Source organism: Diceros bicornis, chromosome 28 (genome assembly GCF_020826845.1).
Source record: "Diceros bicornis minor isolate mBicDic1 chromosome 28, mDicBic1.mat.cur, whole genome shotgun sequence".
In the NCBI taxonomy this organism is placed as follows: Eukaryota; Metazoa; Chordata; class Mammalia; order Perissodactyla; family Rhinocerotidae; genus Diceros; species Diceros bicornis.
Window position 1 is genome coordinate 43,535,966 of NC_080767.1, and position 20,562 is coordinate 43,556,527.

At 63.1% G+C, this 20,562-nt stretch overlaps 4 protein-coding genes across 7 annotated transcripts; 3 read left to right on the plus strand and 1 right to left on the minus strand.

Annotated features, from left to right (window-relative positions):
- Positions 1 to 462: 462 nt before the first annotated feature.
- PTGDS (prostaglandin D2 synthase) lies at positions 463 to 3,781 on the plus strand. Its single transcript, XM_058524542.1, has 7 exons — positions 463 to 576; positions 1,420 to 1,559; positions 1,666 to 1,742; positions 2,418 to 2,543; positions 2,679 to 2,780; positions 3,259 to 3,284; positions 3,631 to 3,781. Exons 1-6 carry the CDS (start codon positions 463 to 465, stop codon positions 3,282 to 3,284), a joined length of 585 nt encoding a protein of 194 aa, XP_058380525.1. The 3' UTR covers positions 3,631 to 3,781.
- Positions 3,782 to 4,455: 674 nt separating this feature from the next.
- Positions 4,456 to 7,406, plus strand: LCNL1 (lipocalin like 1). The gene is made up of 8 exons (XM_058524541.1): positions 4,456 to 4,579; positions 4,951 to 5,040; positions 5,354 to 5,493; positions 6,005 to 6,078; positions 6,173 to 6,283; positions 6,592 to 6,693; positions 6,984 to 7,009; positions 7,270 to 7,406. The coding sequence occupies exons 1-7, from the start codon at positions 4,511 to 4,513 to the stop codon at positions 7,007 to 7,009; spliced, it is 612 nt and encodes a 203-aa protein (XP_058380524.1). The 5' UTR covers positions 4,456 to 4,510; the 3' UTR covers positions 7,270 to 7,406.
- A 4,964-nt stretch (positions 7,407 to 12,370) lies between these two features.
- Positions 12,371 to 13,986, plus strand: PAXX (PAXX non-homologous end joining factor). 4 transcript variants are annotated; one of them, XM_058524543.1, is made up of 7 exons: positions 12,371 to 12,519; positions 12,594 to 12,654; positions 12,904 to 12,953; positions 13,033 to 13,223; positions 13,301 to 13,369; positions 13,545 to 13,629; positions 13,708 to 13,986. In XM_058524543.1, exons 1-7 carry the CDS (start codon positions 12,407 to 12,409, stop codon positions 13,751 to 13,753), a joined length of 615 nt encoding a protein of 204 aa, XP_058380526.1. In that variant the 5' UTR covers positions 12,371 to 12,406; the 3' UTR covers positions 13,754 to 13,986. The 4 variants fall into 4 exon arrangements, with proteins under 4 accessions (XP_058380526.1, XP_058380528.1, XP_058380529.1 ...); XM_058524545.1 differs by having other exon boundaries at positions 13,731 to 13,986; XM_058524546.1 differs by having other exon boundaries at positions 13,735 to 13,986.
- Positions 13,754 to 19,293, minus strand: CLIC3 (chloride intracellular channel 3). The gene is made up of 6 exons (XM_058524548.1): positions 17,678 to 19,293; positions 15,590 to 15,699; positions 15,382 to 15,507; positions 15,118 to 15,224; positions 14,863 to 15,038; positions 13,754 to 14,783 (listed from the first exon to the last, which is right to left on the minus strand). Exons 1-6 carry the CDS (start codon positions 17,681 to 17,683, stop codon positions 14,625 to 14,627), a joined length of 684 nt encoding a protein of 227 aa, XP_058380531.1. The 5' UTR covers positions 17,684 to 19,293; the 3' UTR covers positions 13,754 to 14,624.
- Between the last annotated feature and the right edge of the window lie 1,269 nt (positions 19,294 to 20,562).

The following is a 20,562-nucleotide window of genomic DNA, read 5'->3' on the forward strand; positions in this document are numbered from 1 at the left end:
GCTTGGAGAGGGAATGATGGCAAGGTTTGTGAGACAGGGGTCCCAGCCCCAGGTGGGAAGTGACCAGAGGCCCCAGAGGCGGGGCAGCACCAAGGCCCATGCCCCTTGCACCCATCTGGGCTGCTGGGGCGGGTCTCTGGGCCTGGAGAAGAGACCCACCATGCAGGAGCCTCTGCCTGACCCCCGCCTCACTCAGCCCTGGGTGTCAGGGCCCAGGCCTGTGCTGGCGGGAGCCTCTTACATAAGCAGCCCTGCGCGGGGCGAGGCTGCAGCTGGGCTGGCTGCCCTGTCCTCTCCCCAGCATCACGAGCCTCCAGTGGGCTGTCCTTGGGCCCTGGCTGGAGGCCAAGCCAGGCCCATAAATAGGGGTCTCCCCAGTGGCCTCTGCTCCTCCTGCCTGCCTCCCTCACTCTGGTCTCTCCACTGGCACCAGGCTCCTGACGCCTGCTCAGCTCCCGGAGAATGGCCGCTCTGCACACGCTGTGGATGGGGCTGGTCCTGCTGGGGAACCTGGGGGTCCTGCAGACTCGGGCTCAGCCCCAGGTCTCCCTGCAGCCCAACTTCCAACAGGACAAGGTGAGGGGCTCCCCTGCCCGGTCCCCAAGGCATGAGAGGACCCTGTCAGGGGAGGGGGGCGCCCCCTGGGGCCAAGTTGTCTCCCCGGGAAGAGGGGAGCTGAGCTGAGTGGAAGGAGGGCTGGGCCCTTGCTGGAGGAAGCCCCCTGGGACGACGGCAATTCGCCAATTAAGAGCGCGGAGCCCCGCATCCCCGACCCGCAGGGAAGCAGCGGTGTCCGCGAGCGCGCACACGGCACAGGCAGACACGCGGGCCACCTGCGTGCCCATGCCATCCAAACAGTCACCCCTCTGAGCTCACGACGCCCAGAGGAAACAGGCACACGTTCCACACCTGGGTCCCAGGACTCATCTCCGTGTGCGAGTGCGAAGACGGAGATGGCGCACGAGGGTGGCGCCCCCGGGTGGCCAGAGAAACCCGAGCGCGCGCGGGTCTGGCCCCGCACACACACACAGCCGGCGGCGCGCACACCCTCGGGGGCTGCGAGGGGACGCGCCGGAGCAGGTCCTCCCGCCCCGCGCCATCTCCGGTCTCCAGCCTCGGCCCGCGCCGCCCCGCGCCGCCTCCCCGAGCGTCGCAGACGCCCCGCAGCCCACCGAGCGCAGCCGAGCTCGCCCCGACCCCGCCAAGAACGGCCCGGGCGCCCTCTGCCGCCCGTTCCACCGACGGACCGGGCCGGGCATGGCGGAGGGGGCGGGCCGGGCATGGCGGAGGGGCGGGACGGGGAGGGGCCAGGCTGGAGACGTGAGCGGGAGGGGCAGGGGCAGGGGCAGGGGCAGGCGCCCCCACCCGGGTTGGCCCCGGAGGGTCCTGGCCGACCTGGGCGGGGGCCGTTCGCCGCAGTTCCTGGGGCGCTGGTTCACCTCGGGCCTCGCCTCCAACTCGAGCTGGTTCCGGGAGAAGAAGAAGGTGCTGTCCGTGTGCACGTCGGTGGTGGCCCCGACCGCGGACGGCGGCCTCAACCTCACCTCTACCTTCCTCAGGTGGGACGGCGGGCGGGCTGCTGGAGCTGAGAGCTTCCGGTCCCGTGGTCGCGGTCTAGGGACGCCCTGGGCCAGACCCCTGACCCCAAGGGTGACCTGCCCACAGGAAAGACCAGTGTGAGACCCGGACCCTGCTGCTGCGGCCGGCCGGACCCCCAGGCTGCTACAGCTACACGAGTCCCCGTGAGTGGGGGCTCCCTCCCGGGACCCCTGGGTCCAGCCCTGGGTGACACTTGCTGGTGTTGCTCTGGGGGAACCTCCTGCCCCAGCACTACACGAGGTGGGGTGATGGCTGCTCCACCAGGGTCAGCAGGTCCAAGGCCCAGCCTGGATCTGCCCCAGGCTCAAGTGTGGGGAACCAGGGACCCTCTCTCTTGGCACTAGATCCTCTTTGGAGCTCACCTCCTGCCAGGCCCCTCCCTGCTGCATGATGGAATTTCCCCAGATCTCTGCTGGCCAGGCCGAGCACACATAGGCAGCCCCCCAGTACCCCTCACGCCTCCCCACAATTCTTGGCCCTGGGACTACTCAAGCCTCCTCACTCCCCTGGGGATGGAAACCTTTTCTCTTCCCAGTTCTGGCTAAAGGGTTTGTGGCTGCACCGTGAACCCGTGATTTTCTGAGCCTGCGTGTTTGCTGGCCCCTCAGGACTTCTGGCTTGGGGACCCTGGACCCTGTAGCGTTCACGGGCTATACAGGCAGAAAGCAGGGAGCTGGCTGCCTGCCCAAGAGGGGAGGGGGCCAGGAAGTCAGCCACACAGAGGGGGACCATCCCGGGCCCCCTCCCACAGCCAGCCTCAGAGCTGGGCAGAGGTGTGGGGGCAGGGTCCCTGACTGGGTCATCTCATGGGTTCCCAGACTGGGGCATGGTCCACGAGGTGTCGGTGGTGGAGACAGACTACGAGGAGTATGCTCTGCTCTACACCTACGCCGAGGGCACCAAAGGCCTGGGCGGCCAGGACTTCCGCATGGCCACTCTCTACAGTACGTGCCCCACCCCATGGCCTGGCCTGAGGCCCAGCCACAGAGGGACCCAACGGGGGCTCCTCAAGCCTCAGGGGTGGGGGCAGAGCAGAGATCTCCCTTCACTGAGGCAGGGGCTTCTCCTTCCTGCCCCAGGTCGTGCCCAGAGCCCGAGGGCTGAGGTGAAGGAGAAATTCACCGCCTTCGCCAAGGCCCAGGGCTTCACAGAGGACGCCATTGTCTTCCTGCCGCAGACCGGTGAGGGGGGCACTAATCTGACGGGGGGATTAAGGTCAGATTAGAGGCAGACAAGCAGTCTCCTGATTCAGGGGAGGCTGGGGGGTGGGGTTCATCCGCCCAGACCGCCCACTGACAGGCACAGTCCTCCATCGTGGGGGCAGTCTGTCCTCACCCCATGACCTTGGCTGCAGCCCCTGGGAGGGGCACCGGAAGATGCTCTTCTCCAGGAAGCCCCCATCTTTGGATTCACCAGCACCCACTGTGTATCCGGCCTGGGTCAGCCCCCAGGATACAGGGATCCCCAGCCTGGTGGGGGACAGGCCCTAGAAATGGAACCTGCAGGGTGGGGGTGCCCATGGAGAGCAAAGGCTGCAGTAACATGGGGCACCAGCTGCACAGAGGCTCAAGCACAGCGGCTGGGGTTGGGGGGCAGCCCAGGTGGGGAGGCAGCCCCAGCCTGGGGTGCTGACTGTGGCCCTGGCTTCTTTCTCGGCAGATAAGTGCACGGAGGAGCACAGTTAGGTGAGTGCAGTGGGCAGAGGGCGGCTCCACCTGGCAGTCCCCACTCATTCACTCAGTCATTCATTCAACACATACCAACCAACAGCCACCTTGCCGTGCAAGTGCAAGGGTGGTCCCAGGCAGGCAGGGGCCGGTCCGAGGGGATGGGGCTCCAGTGAGGTTCAGCGAGGTTCCTGGGGATAGGAGGAGCTGGAGGCTGGGACAGGAACAGGATGAGGGAGGCGGGAGGGGAGGTCAGGGGATAAGGTCGGGGTGGGGGGTGTGTGTCACTCCCCTGGGGACACTGGGGCCAGGAGGGGCGGCGTTGCCTGCCCCACCGACCTGATGGTTCTGCTCTCTCGGCCAGGTGACCCCAGCCCTCAGGACCTGGCTGTCCTACCCTGCTCTGCTCTTTCTTCCAAGACCCCCGAGACTCCAGCCCTGGCTCCTCCCTTCCCTGCCTCTGCCCCCTCGGGCTTTGTCTCGCTCTGAGAATAAACTCTGGAAGCAAGTCAGTAGCCTGGCTCCTGCCTGTGTGTCCTGCAGTTGCTAGGGCCCTGGGCCTGGCTCTGGCCGGCTCCCTGGGGACCTGGCCACCCCCCCCCCACTCACTCTGGGCCTTGGTCTCCCCTCTCCCTCTGTAAAATCTCAGAGGCTGGCTCTGTATGACATCCGATGGGTGGCCTAGGGCCTGCTATTGTTTGCTCTTGGTGGGGTGGGGGAGGTTGGCTGGGTCAGAGTCAGGACAGCTAAGTGCCTTCACATCCCCACCCACCCCACATGGAGCTCTGACCTCACTGGCGGGTTCTGGGCTGGTGCCCAGTCAGCTCCTAATCCCCAGGCCTGTGCCCATGGCCTGCCCCCCCCCAGCCAGGAGAGGCCTGAGGCCCAGGGAGCTTTGGATCCGTGGGTTTTTGAAGCAGAATTAGCACACTTGGATTGGGCAGAGATGAGGGTTTAGGGAGACAAAGAGGAAGGTGGCTGGAGCATCTGTGCCCCGCCCCCCCCGGCCCCTGGACTGGGACAGACTGACCGATGGGCTGGAGACAGGCCGCCCTCACATCTCCTCTGGCTACCTGAGCGCCCCCAGTCCCCTGCACCTCAAGAGCACACAGCACTGCCCATTCACCAGGCCCCTGGCACCAAAGCCGACCCCGCCCGGCCCTGCCCCTCGCCTCCTACTATCCCCCAGATTCCTGGCTGGGTGGCCATTTTCAGGCCCCTGTCCTGGGCCCTCTTGGCTCACAATGTGCAGGACCCACTGCAGCTGCCCACCAGGGCCCCACCTGGGCAGACCTCAGCCAGGCCCTGCAGAGGTACCGAGGGTTGTGAGCTTCTGACAGGGCTTCCTGGAGGAGGGGACCTGGGAGCTGTGCCTGAGCTGAGGGCTGGGGGCAACATCCCAGAGGGCCTGCTGGAACTACGCCTCCCCTGCTGCGGGGCATCTGGCGCCCTCCCCAGGAGGAAACTCGGGGGTTGGGCGGGTCGGATGGAGGCAGCTGGGCCAGGGTGCTGCAGGGTGCAACTCGATCAGGACCTATCTCAGTGGGCCCTGTCCCAGGCTTCAGACCAGCCGCCCCAGGGCATCTTGGGGGCATAAAGGCTGAGCAGGAGAGGCTGCCCCAGCTCCCTTGCCCTGCTCCCGAGCCCCATGCCGTCACCGAGAACCTCTTCCGCGATGCTGCAGGTGCTGCTGGTCGGCTGCATCGTTGCCCTGCTCCGGGCGTCCTCAGGCCAGGCCCAGGTCCCCATCCAGGCCAACTTTGATGCCAACCAGGTGCGCCCAGGCGTCCCCGGGCCAGAGCCGTCCCTCCTCACGGATGACCCCACTGATCTGAGGGGCCTGGCTGCATTATACCCAGAGAGGCTAGAGGATCAGGGGCAGCCCGGCCCTGCCCACACCCTCTCTGATCCAGGCTCAGCTCGAGTCTGGGGGCCGGGGTAGAGAGCCCCCATCCATCTGCTCCACCTGACTGGGGGTGGGGTGGGCCCAGGACCTCACACCAGGACGAGCCGCAGCTGCCCCCATCCTGGGTCAGCGTTGATGTGGGCGCAGGGGCTGCCCCAGCTGTCCCGCACCCTCCCTGCAGTTTCAGGGCACCTGGTATGTGGTCGGGGTGGTGTCGGACGACCAGGGCTTCCTGGACTCCAAGGACAACATGAAGATGCCCGTGGTGTTGGTGACCTCCTTGGCCAACGGTGACCTGGCCCTCAAGTTCGGGTACTCTACGTAAGTGACCCCACGAGCTCCACCTCGGCCTGGGCCTTAGACCTGGCCAGTGTGAGGCCAGACGCGAGCCAGCGGGAACAGAGGTGTCCCTGACACATCCGGGAGGCAGGCCCAGGCCGGGCTGCAGGGGCCGTGCAAACAGCAGCAGCAGCTGGCCTGCTGCCCGAGGGGCCAACCCAGTGGGGGATGCCTCCGCCTGAGGCCCCGGGCGTGGAGGAGCAGAGTCCCTGTCTGTGTGCCAGTCTGGAGGGAGACCCACATCCCCTGGCTGTGTGCCCCTGACCAGGTCCTTGCTCCCTGCCCCCCAGCTGTCTCCTCACCTGTAAGACAGTCGTGAGCACCCGTGTCCTCTGAGCGGGGCAAGTGGACGCCAGGCAGGCTGGGCACTGGCCCACCCCCCGAGTGGTGGTCAGCAGCCCCTAAGTGGTGGCCGTTTGTGTCGTGGGCGGGCAGCATCCTCAGGACACGGGCGGGGGCCGCTGCTCAGGGTGCTGTGGCTCCTCCTCCCCAGGCCCGACGGCAGCTGCCAGAAGGTGGACGCAACCCTCAGCAAGGGTGCCATGGACGGGCAGTTCAGCAACGCAGGTGAGACGGGCGGCGGCCGGGGGGGTAGGGCCGTGCTGGCTGCCAGTTGGCATCCTGGGCGGGGCGTGGGCTCAGCGGGTTCTCGCTCCCGCAGCCATGGCGCAGACCGACGTCCGGGTGGTGTCCACCGACTACGAGCATTTCGCCGTGGTGTACCTTGAGACCCAGAAGGAGGGCGTCAGGAACGTCTGGCTGCAGCTCTATGGTGGGTGGAGGCGCTCCTGACACCCCCACCCCAGCCCCAGCCACAGGCCTCTCCTCCTAGGGGCCATTTGCCCGAGCTCTGGTCTGGACTGTTGCCCTATGCACTTTCCAGCAAGTTCCACCTCCTGGGCAGGTGGGACCGCTGTCTCCCAGGGTCTCCTTGGGACCCTGTGTGTGTGGCAGAGGGAGTCCGGACCCCTCCCCTCCCCGTCTCTCCTCCCCGCCTCTCCTCCCCGCCTCTCCCTGCCTCCTCCATCCCCCCCTCCTCCCAGCCTTGCCCTCTTTGCTCACCGCCCTCCCTGCCCTCAGCCCGAGCCCCAGAGCTGTTTCCCGAAGGTGCCCAGAAGATGCAGCAGCTGGCTCCCCAACTGGGCCTGAACCCCAGCCAGGGCGCCCTGCTGCCCAAGTCGGGTGAGTGCTGCCCCCATCCCGGCTCAGGGCTGCAGGATACCCCAGACCCCGACCTGGAGGGGCAGGCCGGGAGGCTCACTGCTTGGACCTCAGGCGTGGACAGAAGTACAGGGGCAGCCCTGGCCTACCTGGGCAGGGGAGGGTGGGACAGTGCCCCCTCAGGAAGGGATAGCAGGCCAAGAGGCTTGGCTGCTCAGGACGGGGGGGGGGGGGGGGGGGGGGGGGGGGGGGGGCTCCGCCCTAGCAGAAGGGGCGCTGGGTGGTTGCTCAGGCCCCACTCTCTCCCACAGACCAGTGTGCTGGCGCCTTCTCCTAGGTGAGTACGCAGGGGCCGCCCTGGGCACCCCTCCTCTATTGTGCAGTGCCCAGCACCCTGCTGACAGATGAAGGACCCCCTTCATCTGCAACCGGAGGGCTGCACTGTGGGGGGTCCTTGTCTTGGGGCAGGGGTGGGGTGGCACAACAGGATCAAGACGGGACAGCAGGCAGTGTTGGGGAGGGACAGAGTGGGGCCCAGGCCGGGCCCAGGGAGGGCCGAGGATACTGCCCACCCCCCACCCGTCTGCTTGTTTGCAGGGAGTGATCAAGGAGTGCCGGCAGGGCGGCCGTGCTGCGTGCTGCTCCGCGTACCAAGCCCTCCCCAACAAGTGCCCCGCTTCTCTCCACCCCGCCCCCAGCACAATAAACAGTCTCCGAAAGCCAAGCCTGTGTGTTTCTCGTGGGGAGAGAATAGGGGATGGGGGGGGTGGCGCGGGGGTAGAGGTGTCCTGGGAGAGGGCCCGGCCCCACCCCCTAAGGCCTGGGTGCCCAGAGAGGGACAGCGCGGAGCTCGGGCTGCGACCGCGCAGGACGGTTCCTCTACGGTACCCCTTGCTAGGCGCGGCCCTGCTCTGCCGGCCCGGCAGCCGTCTGGCCTGGGAGCGGCTGAGGCTCGGCTCCGCGGCCCAGACCTGCGCGCAGCCGCAGAGCGCGCGCACCGAGAGCGCGCAGTGCCGTCCGCGCGGACCGACGCCAAGGGCGCGCCTGGGCTCCTGGGGACGCAGCTGGCCGGCTCGGCCTTTGGGGTCCTCCCAAACCGCGGCCAGGAGGTGGTATCTGGGCTGCTCTCTCCCCAGGGGCGCCTTCCATCTCCCACTTTTCCCCGACCCCCGGCTGCGAAGTGCGGGCGGTTCACACTCTGAGCCAGGCCCTCCCCGCCCAGAGTCGGGGAGAGGAGAAATGGGAGGAGGGGGGGCAAACTCTGCCTGCCATTGTGTTTGTGCGGGACAATGTCGCTGTTCTTTAAAGACACGTCCTGAAGAATGTGAGGGTAAAATGGCATGCTTTCTGTCGTGTAAATAGCTCAGGCAAAAAATAATTCCGGATGTAAATATGTCAAAATGTTGATAATTGTTCCATCTGGGTAATTATTCCTGCTTGTCACTTGGTTAGACATTTTTTCATTAAAAAAAACCCAGCCCTGTCCTGCCAGACTTACTTCCTTGATCCAGGCCCCGGCGGGGGAGGTCAGAGGGATAAAGAGCCCCCACTCTCCCGGGGCCCCAGACAGCCCTCCACACTTGCACCCAACACCTGGGCGCCCAGCCAGCACCTGTGCTGCCCCGGCCTGCATGCTGGCCTCTGCCCCACCTGTGGACACTACAAGGGCAGGGTCCTGCCCAGGTGTTCCCCCTGCCCCCAGCCTGACACCAGTCTGGAACTGAAGGCCTGGCGGGGTTGGGGAGAGCCCAGAGAGCCAGCCCCCTCCCACACGTGTGATCGGGGAGCTCTCCCTCCCACCTTTTCTCCCGATGCTTCTGCCAGGGGCTGCTTGCCGGCCTAGAGACGTGTCTGCTGAGATGCGTTCTGAGCTCAAGTCCGGCAATCCGTCAGCCCGCGGCTTGTCTTGTGCTGCACCACCCTGCTCAGGCCACACGGGGGCAGCCCTCAGCCAGTTCTCCAACCAGAAGCCGAGGGGCTATGTGTTCAAGATCCCTCAGCTCATGCCCTCCTCTGCTCAGAAGCACCCTACGGAGGTTCCGTCCCACCCAGAGTAAAGGCCAAAGTCTTTAGGTGGCCAACAAGAGCCCTTTTGATGGGCCTTCCTCTGACCCCACCACCTATCCCCCTTCACTCCAGTCCAGCTAACCCCTTCATGTCCCCTTGAACATGCCAGCCCAGTGCCTGCCACAGGGCCTTTGCACAGGCTACTTCCCACACCCCGGCCCCAGGAATGCTCTTCTCCCAGCTCTCTGCTTGGCTCACTCGCTCGCTCCTCTGAAATCTTTTGCTGAAATGCCACTTGCTTGGTCCTTCCTTAGATCTCTGGGACCACTCTAGCTGCTCCTTCTCTGTGCTCTGTGCTCCTCTCTGCTGCTCAGCCTACACTGCTCCATGCCCTGGGATGAGAGGTCGGCCCCTTCTCTTCCCTGCTCTCCTTCATACCCTGACTCGGTGCCCGGGCTGCTCGGAGCCCTTCTTAGACCCTCCCCCGCTCTGTGTTTGAGGCCCCACCTACCCTGTACCCAGATGTTGCCCTCCACCTACCATGCACCCACATCCCACATTAAATCAGATTGCTCACGATGGAAAAGCTGATGTGCTGAAGACTGGTTGATGGGTTACATTTTCTAGATATTCGTGTAATTGCTTTAAATTTAGATTTTCCAGCTTTCTTATCATGTTTGGGAACTAACCTTTGTTTCGGGTCTTGTATTAGTTTCCTGTGACTGCTGTAACAAATTATCACAAACTTGGTGGCTTAAAACATCCATTTATTCTCCTACAGTTTTGGAGGCCAGAGTCCAGAATCAGTTATTAGTGGGCTGAAATCAAGGTGTCACAGGGCTGTGTTCCCTCCAAAGGCTCTGGGGAGAGTCCTTGCCCTCGTCCTGCTTCTGATGGCTGCCAGCACCCCTTGGCTTGTAGCTGCACCACTCCCATCTCTGCCCCCAAGGCCACACTGATTCTCCTCTTCTTCTTTGTGAAATCTTCTTTTGCCTCTCTCTTATAAGGACACTTGGGATGGCATTTAGGGCTCATTTCAATAAGCCAGGAATGTCTCCCCATCTCAAGATCTTTAATTTATCTGCTTCTGCAAAAAACCCCTTTTCCATACAAGGTCTCCACCACGGGTTCCAGGGATTAGGACCTGATATTCCCAGGGGTCCTTGTTCAGCCCACCACAGTCTACCTAGAAACATTTTCCTAGGCCCTGAACACATGCCTAGAGGGACTAATGTTTAAGACAGTCCTTGAGGCTGGCTACTCCACATTAACATCTCAGGCCTGACTCTTCCTCCAGACTAGAGTCTGGTGTTCACAGCAGCCTTCACTCACCTCCATCAGACATCTAGCTGCATTCTGGAGTTCACGTGACAAAGGAGAGGCCCCCTACAACCCTGCCCCAGCCCAGTCGTCCTGGGGAAGGGCATTTGCCCTCTCCCCAAGAGGAGGGGTCATCATGATCCCTCCCCTCCACCTCTCTCCACCTCTCTCCACTTCCGGTCTCAGCCCTGGCCCCGCCTGCATCCGCTCTGCCCTGAGGGGCACAGCAGCTATTCTCCCTGGCCCCTCACCTCCATAACTGCAGCCCTCGGGCCTCTTTCCTCCCAGCACTCACTGTGGGCTCCACACACGTATGTCCACGTGGCCCTCCCTACCCCACCCCTGCTTAACCCCCCAGCACCTCCCACTCGGGGTTCATGCATTCACAGTGTTTATTGAATATCTCTATGTGCCAGGCAATGTTTAAGCACTGAGGACACAGCGGCAAATAAACTGACAGACAGTCCTCTCCTTGTGGACCTCATGGGGGAAATGGGCAACAAACAGGATAAATAAGTGTGTTAGTGACCTACGGCTAAATAACAAATTACCCCCAAAACTTAGTGGCTTAAAACAACGAGCATGTATTATCTCCCAGTTTCTGAGAGTCAGAATCTGGTCCCAGGTGCTTTGGGGCCCCCTGGCACAAGATCTCTCACGAGGCTTCAGTCAAGCTGCCGGCTGGGGCTGTGTTCTCATCAGAAGGCTCAGCAAAGGGGTCTGTGTCCCCAGCTCCCTCTCTGGTGGTTGGCAGGCCTTGGTCCTTTGCTGCGTGGGCGTGTCCACAGGGCTGCCTCATGTCATGGTGAGCAATGCCAGAGGGAGAGAGAAGTGACAGCCCATCCTTGCTGCTGTACTCTATTGGCTAGAAGAGAGTTACTCCATCTAACTCACACTTGGGGGGTACACAAAAGTGTAAATGCAGGAGGCAGGCATGGTTGGGGGACATCTCAGAATCTGCTGCCACAATAAGTAAACCAGAATGTGCTTTATTTAGTGACAAGTGTGGAAAACAAGTAAACACAACAGGAAAGAGGACGTGACATATTGGGTAGTGCGTTGACATTTTATATAAAGTGACTAGGAAAGGCCTCACTGAGAAGGTGACTTTTGAGGAAAGACCTGAAGAAAGTGTGTGAGTCTGGGGAAAGGGTGTGCCAGGCACTGACAATAGCATGTGCAAAAGCCCTGAGGCAGGATCCTCGGGGGGGGGGGGGCGGCCAGGATTGTGAACCAGGAGAAAGTAGGAGATGAGGCAGGCTTGGCTGCAGGCATACTTGAAATATGTTAGCATAGCCTACAAACCCCCTGGCCACCCTCCCCCTGGCCACTACGTGGTCACCCTGGCCTTCTTGCAAAGCCTTGAGCAGAACTGTTCTGTGCCCACTGTGGGGCCTCTGCAGTGGCTGCCCCTCTGCCTGGGATCCCGCTATCCTGGTGTTCTCCATCTTTCTTTTCCCCAAGGTCACGGCTCCAACGGCACCTGCTCCCCATGCGAAGTGTGCACGGCCTGAGAGTGTCATGTTTCGCTGTGTATCATTTGTCGCTCCCATTAGCTCTCACAAGCGCCGGATCAGAGGCCGCGATCAAAATGCGCTCAAGGACAGCTGGGGGCACAGAAGAGGCGCTGGGAAATGCTGTGGAACGGCTGAAGGAGGGACGGGAGCATTCTGCGCTGGTTACCGTACTTTATTCATAAAATACTTTGATTTGGCGTCAAGAAGCTTTGCGTTTGTATCTGAAGACGACGTGAGAAATATACCGCGGCGGTCGAGACTGGGCGGGGAGGCCAGCGGGAGGCCACTGGGACCAGCGAGGGCGCGAGGCGGCCTGAGCGGTGGCCAGCAGGGGGGCTGGACCCAGGGCAGGGACTTGCGCGCAAAGGAGGGAACCTCGGACTCAGCGGGGATGGCAAGTACGCAGAGCGGGTAAGGCCCGAAGACACCTCCACGCGGGCGCGAGGGCTAGGAGCCCGGGACCGTCCTGTGCAGCCCACGTGGTGCAGGGACAGCGCTCCGCTCAGGCCCTCCCGGGAGCCCCGCCGCTGCGCGCCAAGCTCCGCCCCCGCAGACCCCGCCCGAGTCAGCCCCGCCCATCTAGCCCCGCCCACCACCGCGGTCCTGCTCCACCCCACGGGCAGGCCACGGCCCACGGCAGGCCTCGCCCCGCCCTAAGCTCCGCCCACCCGGCTCCGCAAGCTCCGCACTGGTCCGCCCTACTCGGCCAGGGCCCTAAGCCCCGCCCCGCGCAGGCCCCGTGGGCATCACTCGGCCCCGCCCCGCCCCCCCCCCGAGCCCGCCCACTGGTGCAGGCCCCACCCCCGGCCCCGGAAGCCGTCCGCCGCGCAGGCGCCCTAGGCCCGCAGCCGAGCTAGGCCTGTCCCGGCTCTTCCGCTTGCCGAGGTGCCATGGTGCCGCCGCCGCTGTCGCCGCCGCTCTGCACGCTGCCGCCCGGCCCCGGGCCCCCGCGCTTCGTGTGCTACTACGAGGAGGAGGGGAGCGGGGCCGGCTTCAACCTCTAGTGAGCGGCGGGGTCCGCGGGGCGGTGGGGCGCGGGCCGCCCTGCTCGTCCCGCCTGACCGCCCCTCCCCGCAGTGTGACGGACGCCGCGGAGCTCTGGAGCACCTGCTTCACGCCGGACAGCCTGGCGGCCCTCGTGGGTAACGGGGCTCCTGGGGGGGGCCTGACAGCCAGCGGCACCCCGTATCTGCAGCCCGGACCACCTCTGGGGCCGAACGGGGCGGTCTGGGATTTCCCGGAGGGGTCTGGACACCTTCCCCGGCTCTGTAGCCGTAGTCCTAAGATCGGCCTGGGGTCCCGGGTGGCTCTGGGTCGGGCAGGTTTGTGGTGTCCCCAGTGGTTCTAGGGTCTCGGGCAGCTGGTGACCAGCACTTGTGCCCTGTAGAAAGCCCGTTTCGGCCTGAGTGCGGCTGAGGACATCATCCCGCGGTTCAGGTGAGCCCCTGAACAGAATGAAGGGTGGGTGGGGAGCGGGGGCGTCTGGCCGCAGCACTCAGCACCCCTCCTTTCCCAGGGCAGCCTGTGAGCAGCAAGCTGTGACTTTCACCCTGCAGGAGGACAGAGGATCCCTGACCCTTTCAGGGGGGCCCTTGGCGCTGGACTTTGACCTCTCCAAGGTGCCGGGCCAGGAGGCAGCCTCCAGGTTACAGGCACTGACACTGGGCCTGGCAGAGCGCGTCTGCAGCTTGGAGCGGCGGCTGGCAGGTAGGGTAGGCGGTGGGCACCCCACACCCTCTCTAGGGTCCCCTGCCTGTGCCTCCATTCCTGGCTTTCTTTCTCAGCTGCGGAGGAGACAGCCGCCAGCCCCAGGAAGAGCCCCAGGCTGCTGGGGCCTCAGCTCTTCTTACCAGGTAAGGCCTGTCACCTCTGACTTGTGCTGGGGCCGTCCTCTTTCCTCTGGGACTCAGTTTCCCCAGAACAAGCCTCAAGCTTCAGAGAGAGGATCTGTCTTTGTGGAGAGGGGGTTGTGACCCTGTGATCCTGCTGGGTTCAGGAGTCCCCCCACCCCGATCCTGTTTCCCCCAGATCCAGATCCTCAGAGAGGTGGCCCTGGACCTGGAGTCAGGAGGCGGTGTCCGGGAGAGTCCCTCATCAACCCCGGCTTCAAGAGGTACTCACCCACCTGCTCCTCCCCCCTCTGCCCAGGGTCCATCCCTGGACACCTGCCCCTCCCTCCACACCCCCATAGTGTCACCCCCTTTTCTCTCCCAGTAAGAAACCAGCCAGTGGTGTAGACTTTGACGACCCCTGAAGGTTCAGCAAAAAGCGTGACCCTGCCAGGAGTCCACCTGTGTGGAGAGAGGCAGCCCCTGGACCACCACTGGAGACCCACCACCTCCACCTGCCCGTCCTGCTGCCTAGCAGGAACCAGAGTGCTCCTCGGGGCCCATTCCCCAGCAAATAAATGGCTTTCTCAGGTGGAGATCCTGGCCAGGCTCTGGCTCCTGGGGGCTGGCTGGGGCAGAAGGATCAGGGATCCCATGGGGTTTGCCACCTGGGCCTGAGAAAGAGGTGGAAACAGATGTTCCAGGCTCCGTGTTCCCTGGTGGAGGAACCGCTGAGCTCTCCCCACTGGCCAGCTGTCCCTGCCTGGCCAGCCCAGGAGCTGAGAGGGTTGTGCTCCGCACGACCAGGGATCCCTAAGCTAGAACGCTGCTCCCCCGCAACCAGGCACACACATCAGTCTTGCATGAGTCCCTTACAAGAGGTACACAGTAGGTCCTGTCGGACCTGGGAGGTGGCCTGAGGCAGAGCTGAGGAATGTGGGCCAGCACCACCCACTGTCCCGGAGCCCCAAGGTGTCCAGGCTGTGGGCTCTGCTCCCCACCCTCCTCGGCCACCCTGCACCCCGCGCTGGCCTGACTGGTTTGGGAACCCAATCCAGTCCCGGCCATCCCTGCCTAGTGGGGGGATGGGCCGCGCCCCGCCCACCAGACTCTGCTCCTGTTGTTCTGGGCTGTCATCTGAAGCTGAGCGCCCCACGGTGGGGTTTTGGGGGTGGCAGAAATCGCGGGGCTTCTGGTCCCTCGCATGTCAAGGCATGCTCACTGGGGCAGATGACTTTATGTGGCTGCGGAGGAGTGGGCAGGGGGACGGCGGGGGGCGCTAGCGGGGGCGCACGGCCGGCCGGTAGGCCGCCAGGATCTCGGCGCTGTGCGGACACGTGTACTTGAACTCCTTCTCCTGCAGCGCGCTGTCCAGGTAGCGGCGGACGCCGCGCAGCTCGGCGGGGATGGGCGCCTGGCGGAAGTGCGCGCACACCGTCTGCGGGCGAGGGGCGCGGCGCGGTCAGGGTCTCCTCGAGGCCCCGCCCCACCCGCCCCGGCGCCCGGCCCGCGCTCACGTCCACGATGTGCAGCTTGGGCAGCAGGCCGCAGTCGGCGAGGGTGAGCTGGTCGCCGTCCAGGAAGCGGCGGCGCGACTCGCGCAGCTGCGGCTCCAGCGCCAGCTCGTGCTCCAGGGGCGCGCGCAGGTAGCTGTCCAGCCTGGCGAGGGCGCGCAGCAGCAGCTGGTACAGGGCTGAGGGCGGGGGCGCAGTGAGGACACAGCCTAGGGCGCAGCTCCCCCCACCCTCGCCGCGGCCCCCGACCCTCCTCACCATCGTCCTGCGCGGGCACCGGGTTCTTGATGAACGCGGAGAACTTGTGGAAGACGTCGTTGCCCGCCGTGGTGGACTCCCTGTAGCGGGGCGTCAGGCTGGGGAATCTGCGGGGCGGTCCGGTGGGGGGAAGGACTCGGGTCATACCCTTGCGCCGCCGCCCTGCCTCCCGCCAGGCCCCACAGCGCCCTTCCTGGGCTCTATCCTGGGGGTGTCCTCCCTGGGGGCCCCATCTTGCCCCTCGCGCCGCGCCTGGGCCCTCACTCGGGGGGCCCCAGCGTCTCCTCCAGAAACTCCTCGATCTGCATCGTGTCCGTTTTGGCGTCGCCGTCATAGAGCAGGATGGGCAGCTGCGAGCCGGGGGCGAAGTCCTTCAGCACATCCGGGGACCTGTGGGCAGAGGCAGGGGAGCAGGCGGCAGGCCTGAGGGAGGCAGAGGCCAGGGAGGGGTCCCCTGGGGGCAGGGTCTCACCTGCGCATGTCCACGGTGGTGAGCGTGAAGGGCACACCCTTGAGGAGCAGGATCATGAAGAGCCGCTGACAAGAAGGGCAGTGCCCCACGCTTTCGCCGTCCTCGCTCGCCTGGTGTGGGTGGAGTAGAGGGGTGTCAGGGCAGGGAGCAGACCCAGGAATTCTGCCACCAGGCTGGGTGGAACCTGGCCTCCCACTGCCAAGAGGCTGGAGCGACTCCAGCGCTCGGGCTCGGTTTGGCACGGCCTCTACAAGTGGACGGTGAGGGCCCTTGACTTGGTCCGTGGGAGTTGGAGAGGGGAGCAGAGCTGCTGGGAGCCTGGAGGCTGGGTGAGGGCACAGGGGTGTGGGGGCGGGACCCGGGCTCTGGGGCCTGGCCCCTCAACCCTTATCTTCCGAGCGTGGGCAGAGGCCAGGGCCCTGGGCCCCAGGCCCTGCAGGCTGGTCGCAAGGGTGGGGTGGGACGAGCGAGCTGTTTTCTGAGCGATTCACCCGCAAAACTGGGCGCCGTGGCTGGCAACACACTTGCTGCCCTGCACCCTGAGGGTCGGGAGGGGGCCAGGGCCTGGCAGCCCCCACACAGGCACCCACAGATCTGGGCCCTGATGTGAGCATTGATGGTGCTGCCCGGCCCAGCCCCACTCTCCTGCTGCATTGACCCCAGGCTCTGCTTCTCCGCTTGTGCCTCGGCTGCTGGCTGCCTCATTGGCACCTCCCCATCCAGGGGGTTTTTCTCCAAGAGGGCTGGGCTGGGCCTAGGAGCCAAGGCTGGAGTCGGCACCCCCACCCCTTTGTGGACAGCTCACTGGCCCCTTCTCCCCCAGGCTGCCCCCATCTTAGCCATCACAGGGGAAGGGGCGCAGACACTGCCTCAGAGACCCACCCCTCAGCCTGCCCCAGAAAGCAGAACCTGCAGAACACCACCCCCCCCACCCCGAGGTCTCCCCCAGCCCAGCCTGCCCGGCACCTTGACAAACAGTTGCAGCTTTGCGGTTTCGGCCATGGTGGGGAGCAGCAGTGGCGGCGCTCGGGCGGGGACCTGGGGAGCTCTTTAAGGCTCCTGGGCGCCCCGCCTTCCCCAGCCCAGGGCCCGCCTCTCAGAGTCACCTAGGCAGGCAGACGAGGCTGGCGGGGCTCCGTGTCTGCGTGTGAGGGTGTGACCATGGGGCGGCCTGGCCTTGGGCGTGTGAGGCTGACGGGCTGAGACCAGTCTACCTGGTGCAGGCGGAGCTCGCTGGGGACCTGAGCGCCCCATGGCGGGGGTGATGAAGGCTGAGACCAGTGGACTGGGAGGCAGGGAGAGAGGGGCGCCAGCCTGGGATTGCATCACCACCACCATGAACCCCACAGCCCTCCCTGCAGTGAACACCTTGTCTGTCTGGGACCCCAGCCTAGAAAGCCGGGGAGTGGGTAGGAGCAATGAACAGCCTGCCCCCAGCCTCAGTTTCCCCATCTGCCGAAGAGGGCATTACAAGAGTGATCAGCCTGCTTGGAAGGGACGCTCCTTCCCAGGGACGGAGCTGACAGAGCTCCGTCAGGCAGAGCACCCCCCAGGGCGGGGCCCACATTCCAGACCTGCCCGCAGGACGGGTGGGGGATAGGCCTGGCTCAGTTGTCTCTTCCCAGCCCACCCCACACCCCTGTCTCCCTCACGCAGGCTCAGGGCAGGCTTCTCCCCCCTCTTAACCTTTAAAAGGAAGCACCAGGAGGTGCTTGGAACCACAGGGTCCCCCCACACCGCCCTCGGCTGAAAGGAAAAAACCAGGGGAGATGGGAAGCCTGCGGCCCCGCAGGTGTGCGCCCGCCCTGCCCAGCCCCCCACTTGACTGGAACCTACAACCTACCTTGCCCCTGTCGGGTTCGCCCACCGCACCTCCCCCACTCAGCCCGGGCACCTGATGCGGGGGTGTTGCTCCAGGGGGCGCCCCAAAGAGGCCCCATGACACCCAGTGGCCAAGAGTGGGATCTGCCCGGCGCCTTTGCCTCCTCCCCTGGGGCCTCCAGCCTCGCAGCCCCTTCCTAGACCCCACACCGGCAGGGCTTCCGGGCGATTCCGGGCACGGGCCACCCTGTGAGCCTGGGGGCTGACCTTCATAAACTGTGGAGTTCACACCAGCACCCCCCTGGGGCCCTGGCGTCCCCTCCACCTGCCATTGCACCACCGGTATTTCAGCTGCCCCTCAGCAACATGGGGGGGCTCACCCCCACTCGTTTCCTGCTTCCGGGCCCACAAACCACTGCCATGGAGAAGTGCCCCTCCACACCTGCACACGTTTACCAGATGTCCCGGGTGTACTTCTCTGTGTATAAAAATACCCTTACAAGTCCATAAGAAAAAATGGTGAAACAGACAACGAACAGGTGGTTCAGAGACAAGGAGATAGAGACATGGGTGTAAGATAGGAGAGTGTGTTCCACCTCACACGGTTCAGGAAATAAACCAGAACAGGAGATGGTTCACAGTTCACGGGCTGAAACCTGGTAACCATCTTCTCCATGAGGACGCGAAGAAACGCACTACTGGGGACGTGGAGTCAGCTGGCAAGACGGCAGCAGCCATTGAGACGGGTCACCCACCTGGGAATGTCCCCCAGGTGTCCTTGTAAATACTGGAGGGACATCTAAACGGCTGTCTGTGGAGTCCTGGTGTGTCCACAGGAGAGGGTGGGGAGGTGGGTCTCGCTAGTCTGCGGTTTAGTTGTGCTGTGGCTGAACTGTGTCCCCCCAGTTCATGTGTGGAAGTCCTAGCCCCCAGCACCTCAGAATGTGATCTTGTGAGGAGACAGGGTCTTTACAGAGGTAGTCAAGTTAAAATGAGGTCATTAGGACGGGCCCTACCCCAACATGACTCTGTGTTGACAAAAAGAGGAGATGTGGACGCAGACACACACACACAGAGGGAGACCGCCCCGTGAAGACGGAGGCAGAGATGGGGTAGTACTTCTACAAACTGAGGAGCACCAACGACGGCCCGCAGGCCACCAGCAGCTGGGAGGGAGCATGGGACAGATGCTCCCTCACGGCCTGAAGGAACTGGCCCTGCCCACACCTCCTTGATCTTGGACTTCTGGCCTCCAGAACTGGGAGAGAATACCTTCTGTTGGAGGTGCTCTGTTATGGCAGCTCTAGCGAACTGATACAAGTGGGAGGGAAAAACCCAGCAAAGTGAAAAAAATCTAAGCATTAGAGCCAGCCCTGATGACCTACTGGTTAAAGTTCGGCTCTCACTGCTTCGGTGGGCCGGCTTCACTTCCCAGTCACAGAACCACACCACCTGTCTGTCAGGTGCCATGCTGTGGCAGCGGCTCACATAGAACAATTAGAACAACTTATAACTAGGATATACAACCACGTACTGGGGCTGTGGGAAGCAAAAAAAAAAAAGAAAAACAGGAAGATTGGCAACAGATGTTAGCTCATGGTGAGTCGTTCCCTGCAAAAAAAAAAAAAATCTAAGCATTAGTATATATCATTTTGAGTCTATGCTTATATATACGCAAAAAAATGATGGAAGGATCACCTACAGGATGGCCTCTGACAGGAAGAAACACAGATATCCAACTTCTGCACTGTTGGAATTTTCTACCATATTTTCCTAGTAAATGTTTTTAAAGAAGTGAGACCAGAAACTCATAGTCAACAACCTTAACCTGACCCACGACCTACCCAGCCCAAGGGGTTGTCGCTCAGCTCCCTGCCCCTCCCCTGCCGCACCCACAGAGCAGCCCTGGGAACCCTGGGGCCTGGGTCCGTGTCCTTCTCCCTTCTCTGTCCCAGGGGTAGCAGCCCCCACCTCGTGGATGTGTTACAACCTCTCCCCTCCCAAGCCCCTCTTGGTGGGCCCCTTCCAGCGACATTTTAACAGCTCTGTTCTGAAGGGAGACACAGACTCGGACAGTGGGGGACGGGGCGGCGTTGAGGTCTTAGCGGGAACGTGCGCGGGTTCTTCCCAGCTCCAGCCACTGAGAGGGCTGAGAAGCAGTGGGCACACCCAGAGCCCAGATGGGGGCTCCAAATACCCCCCCAAAGGAACCAGAGCTCCTTGGAGAAATGGCTGAATCAGGCTTGGGGCAGGGAGGCACAGAGGGGAGTGGAAATTGTAACAGAACGTAAGGAAGTGCTCCAAAAATTGTCTGGGACAAGTCGAAAGCACACAGACGCACCGTGGAGGGGCTCCCACTGGCCAAATCTGGGGCAGTTTGAGCATAAACAAGATGACAGAATTGTACACTTACAAATGGTTAAAACAGTAAATATATTTTACCACAATAAATTTTTTTTTTTTTTTTGTAAGACCAACCCAGAGCTAACATCCATGCCAATACTCCTCTTTTCTTTGCTGAGGAAGACTAGCTCTGGGCTAACATCTGTGCCCATCTTCCTCCACTTGATATGGGACGCAGCACAGTGTGGCCTGACAAGCAGTGCCTCAGTGCATGCCCGGGATCCGAACCCTGGCCGCCAGCAGCGGAATGCGCACACTTAACCACTACACCATGGGGCTGGCCCCCCCAAAAAGTTTTAAGATAACAATAAGGAATAACATGTTGATTTTTTTTAAACCCACAAGTCCACAGTGATATATTTCTAAAAGCGAGGAGCTCTTTGTGAAAGAAAAATGCCAGCCGATAAATGCAGAAAGAATGAAATAATTAGAAAATCACCATTTTGCAGCCACCATCAGGGGTCAAAGTGTTTTGGGGAACAAGTTTGTACAAGCTTGCACTATGTACAAGTCCAGCTCCTGGGTAGGTGGGGGGCAGGGGTCCAAGCTAGGTGGGAGAGCCATGGCAGCCGGAGGGGGTGAGGAGGGGGTCTGGCCCCTCACATGGCCCTCTACTCTCCTGGGGGTCTTTATGTCCCCTCCAGTCCCCTTGATGCGATCTAAGGTGGGAGACTGAATACGGCCGAGCTGGAGGGGTGCGGGCTCTGCATTCTTCCTCGGGGCCGCCCTGTCTCCAGCCTCGAGCGCAC

Excerpts from the sequence above, each read along its gene's own strand:
- CLIC3 (XM_058524548.1), bottom strand. Across the intron at positions 15,039-15,117 it reads GGTGCCCGCGCAGGACGATG|CCCTGTACCAGCTGCTGCTG; the intron begins GTGAGGAGGGTC and ends CCCCGCCCTCAG. Across the intron at positions 14,784-14,862 it reads CCAAGCTGCACATCGTGGAC|ACGGTGTGCGCGCACTTCCG; the intron begins GTGAGCGCGGGC and ends CCTCGCCCGCAG.
- PTGDS (XM_058524542.1), top strand. The coding sequence starts at position 463 with ATGGCCGCTCTGCACACGCTGTGGATGGGGCTGGTCCTGCTGGGGAAC. Across the intron at positions 1,560-1,665 it reads CTCACCTCTACCTTCCTCAG|GAAAGACCAGTGTGAGACCC; the intron begins GTGGGACGGCGG and ends ACCTGCCCACAG. Across the intron at positions 1,743-2,417 it reads CTACAGCTACACGAGTCCCC|ACTGGGGCATGGTCCACGAG; the intron begins GTGAGTGGGGGC and ends ATGGGTTCCCAG.
- LCNL1 (XM_058524541.1), top strand. The coding sequence starts at position 4,511 with ATGTGCAGGACCCACTGCAGCTGCCCACCAGGGCCCCACCTGGGCAGA. Across the intron at positions 6,079-6,172 it reads CGGGCAGTTCAGCAACGCAG|CCATGGCGCAGACCGACGTC; the intron begins GTGAGACGGGCG and ends TCGCTCCCGCAG. Across the intron at positions 6,694-6,983 it reads CGCCCTGCTGCCCAAGTCGG|ACCAGTGTGCTGGCGCCTTC; the intron begins GTGAGTGCTGCC and ends TCTCTCCCACAG.
- PAXX (XM_058524543.1), top strand. The coding sequence starts at position 12,407 with ATGGTGCCGCCGCCGCTGTCGCCGCCGCTCTGCACGCTGCCGCCCGGC. Across the intron at positions 12,655-12,903 it reads CGGACAGCCTGGCGGCCCTC|AAAGCCCGTTTCGGCCTGAG; the intron begins GTGGGTAACGGG and ends TGTGCCCTGTAG. Across the intron at positions 12,954-13,032 it reads GACATCATCCCGCGGTTCAG|GGCAGCCTGTGAGCAGCAAG; the intron begins GTGAGCCCCTGA and ends CTCCTTTCCCAG.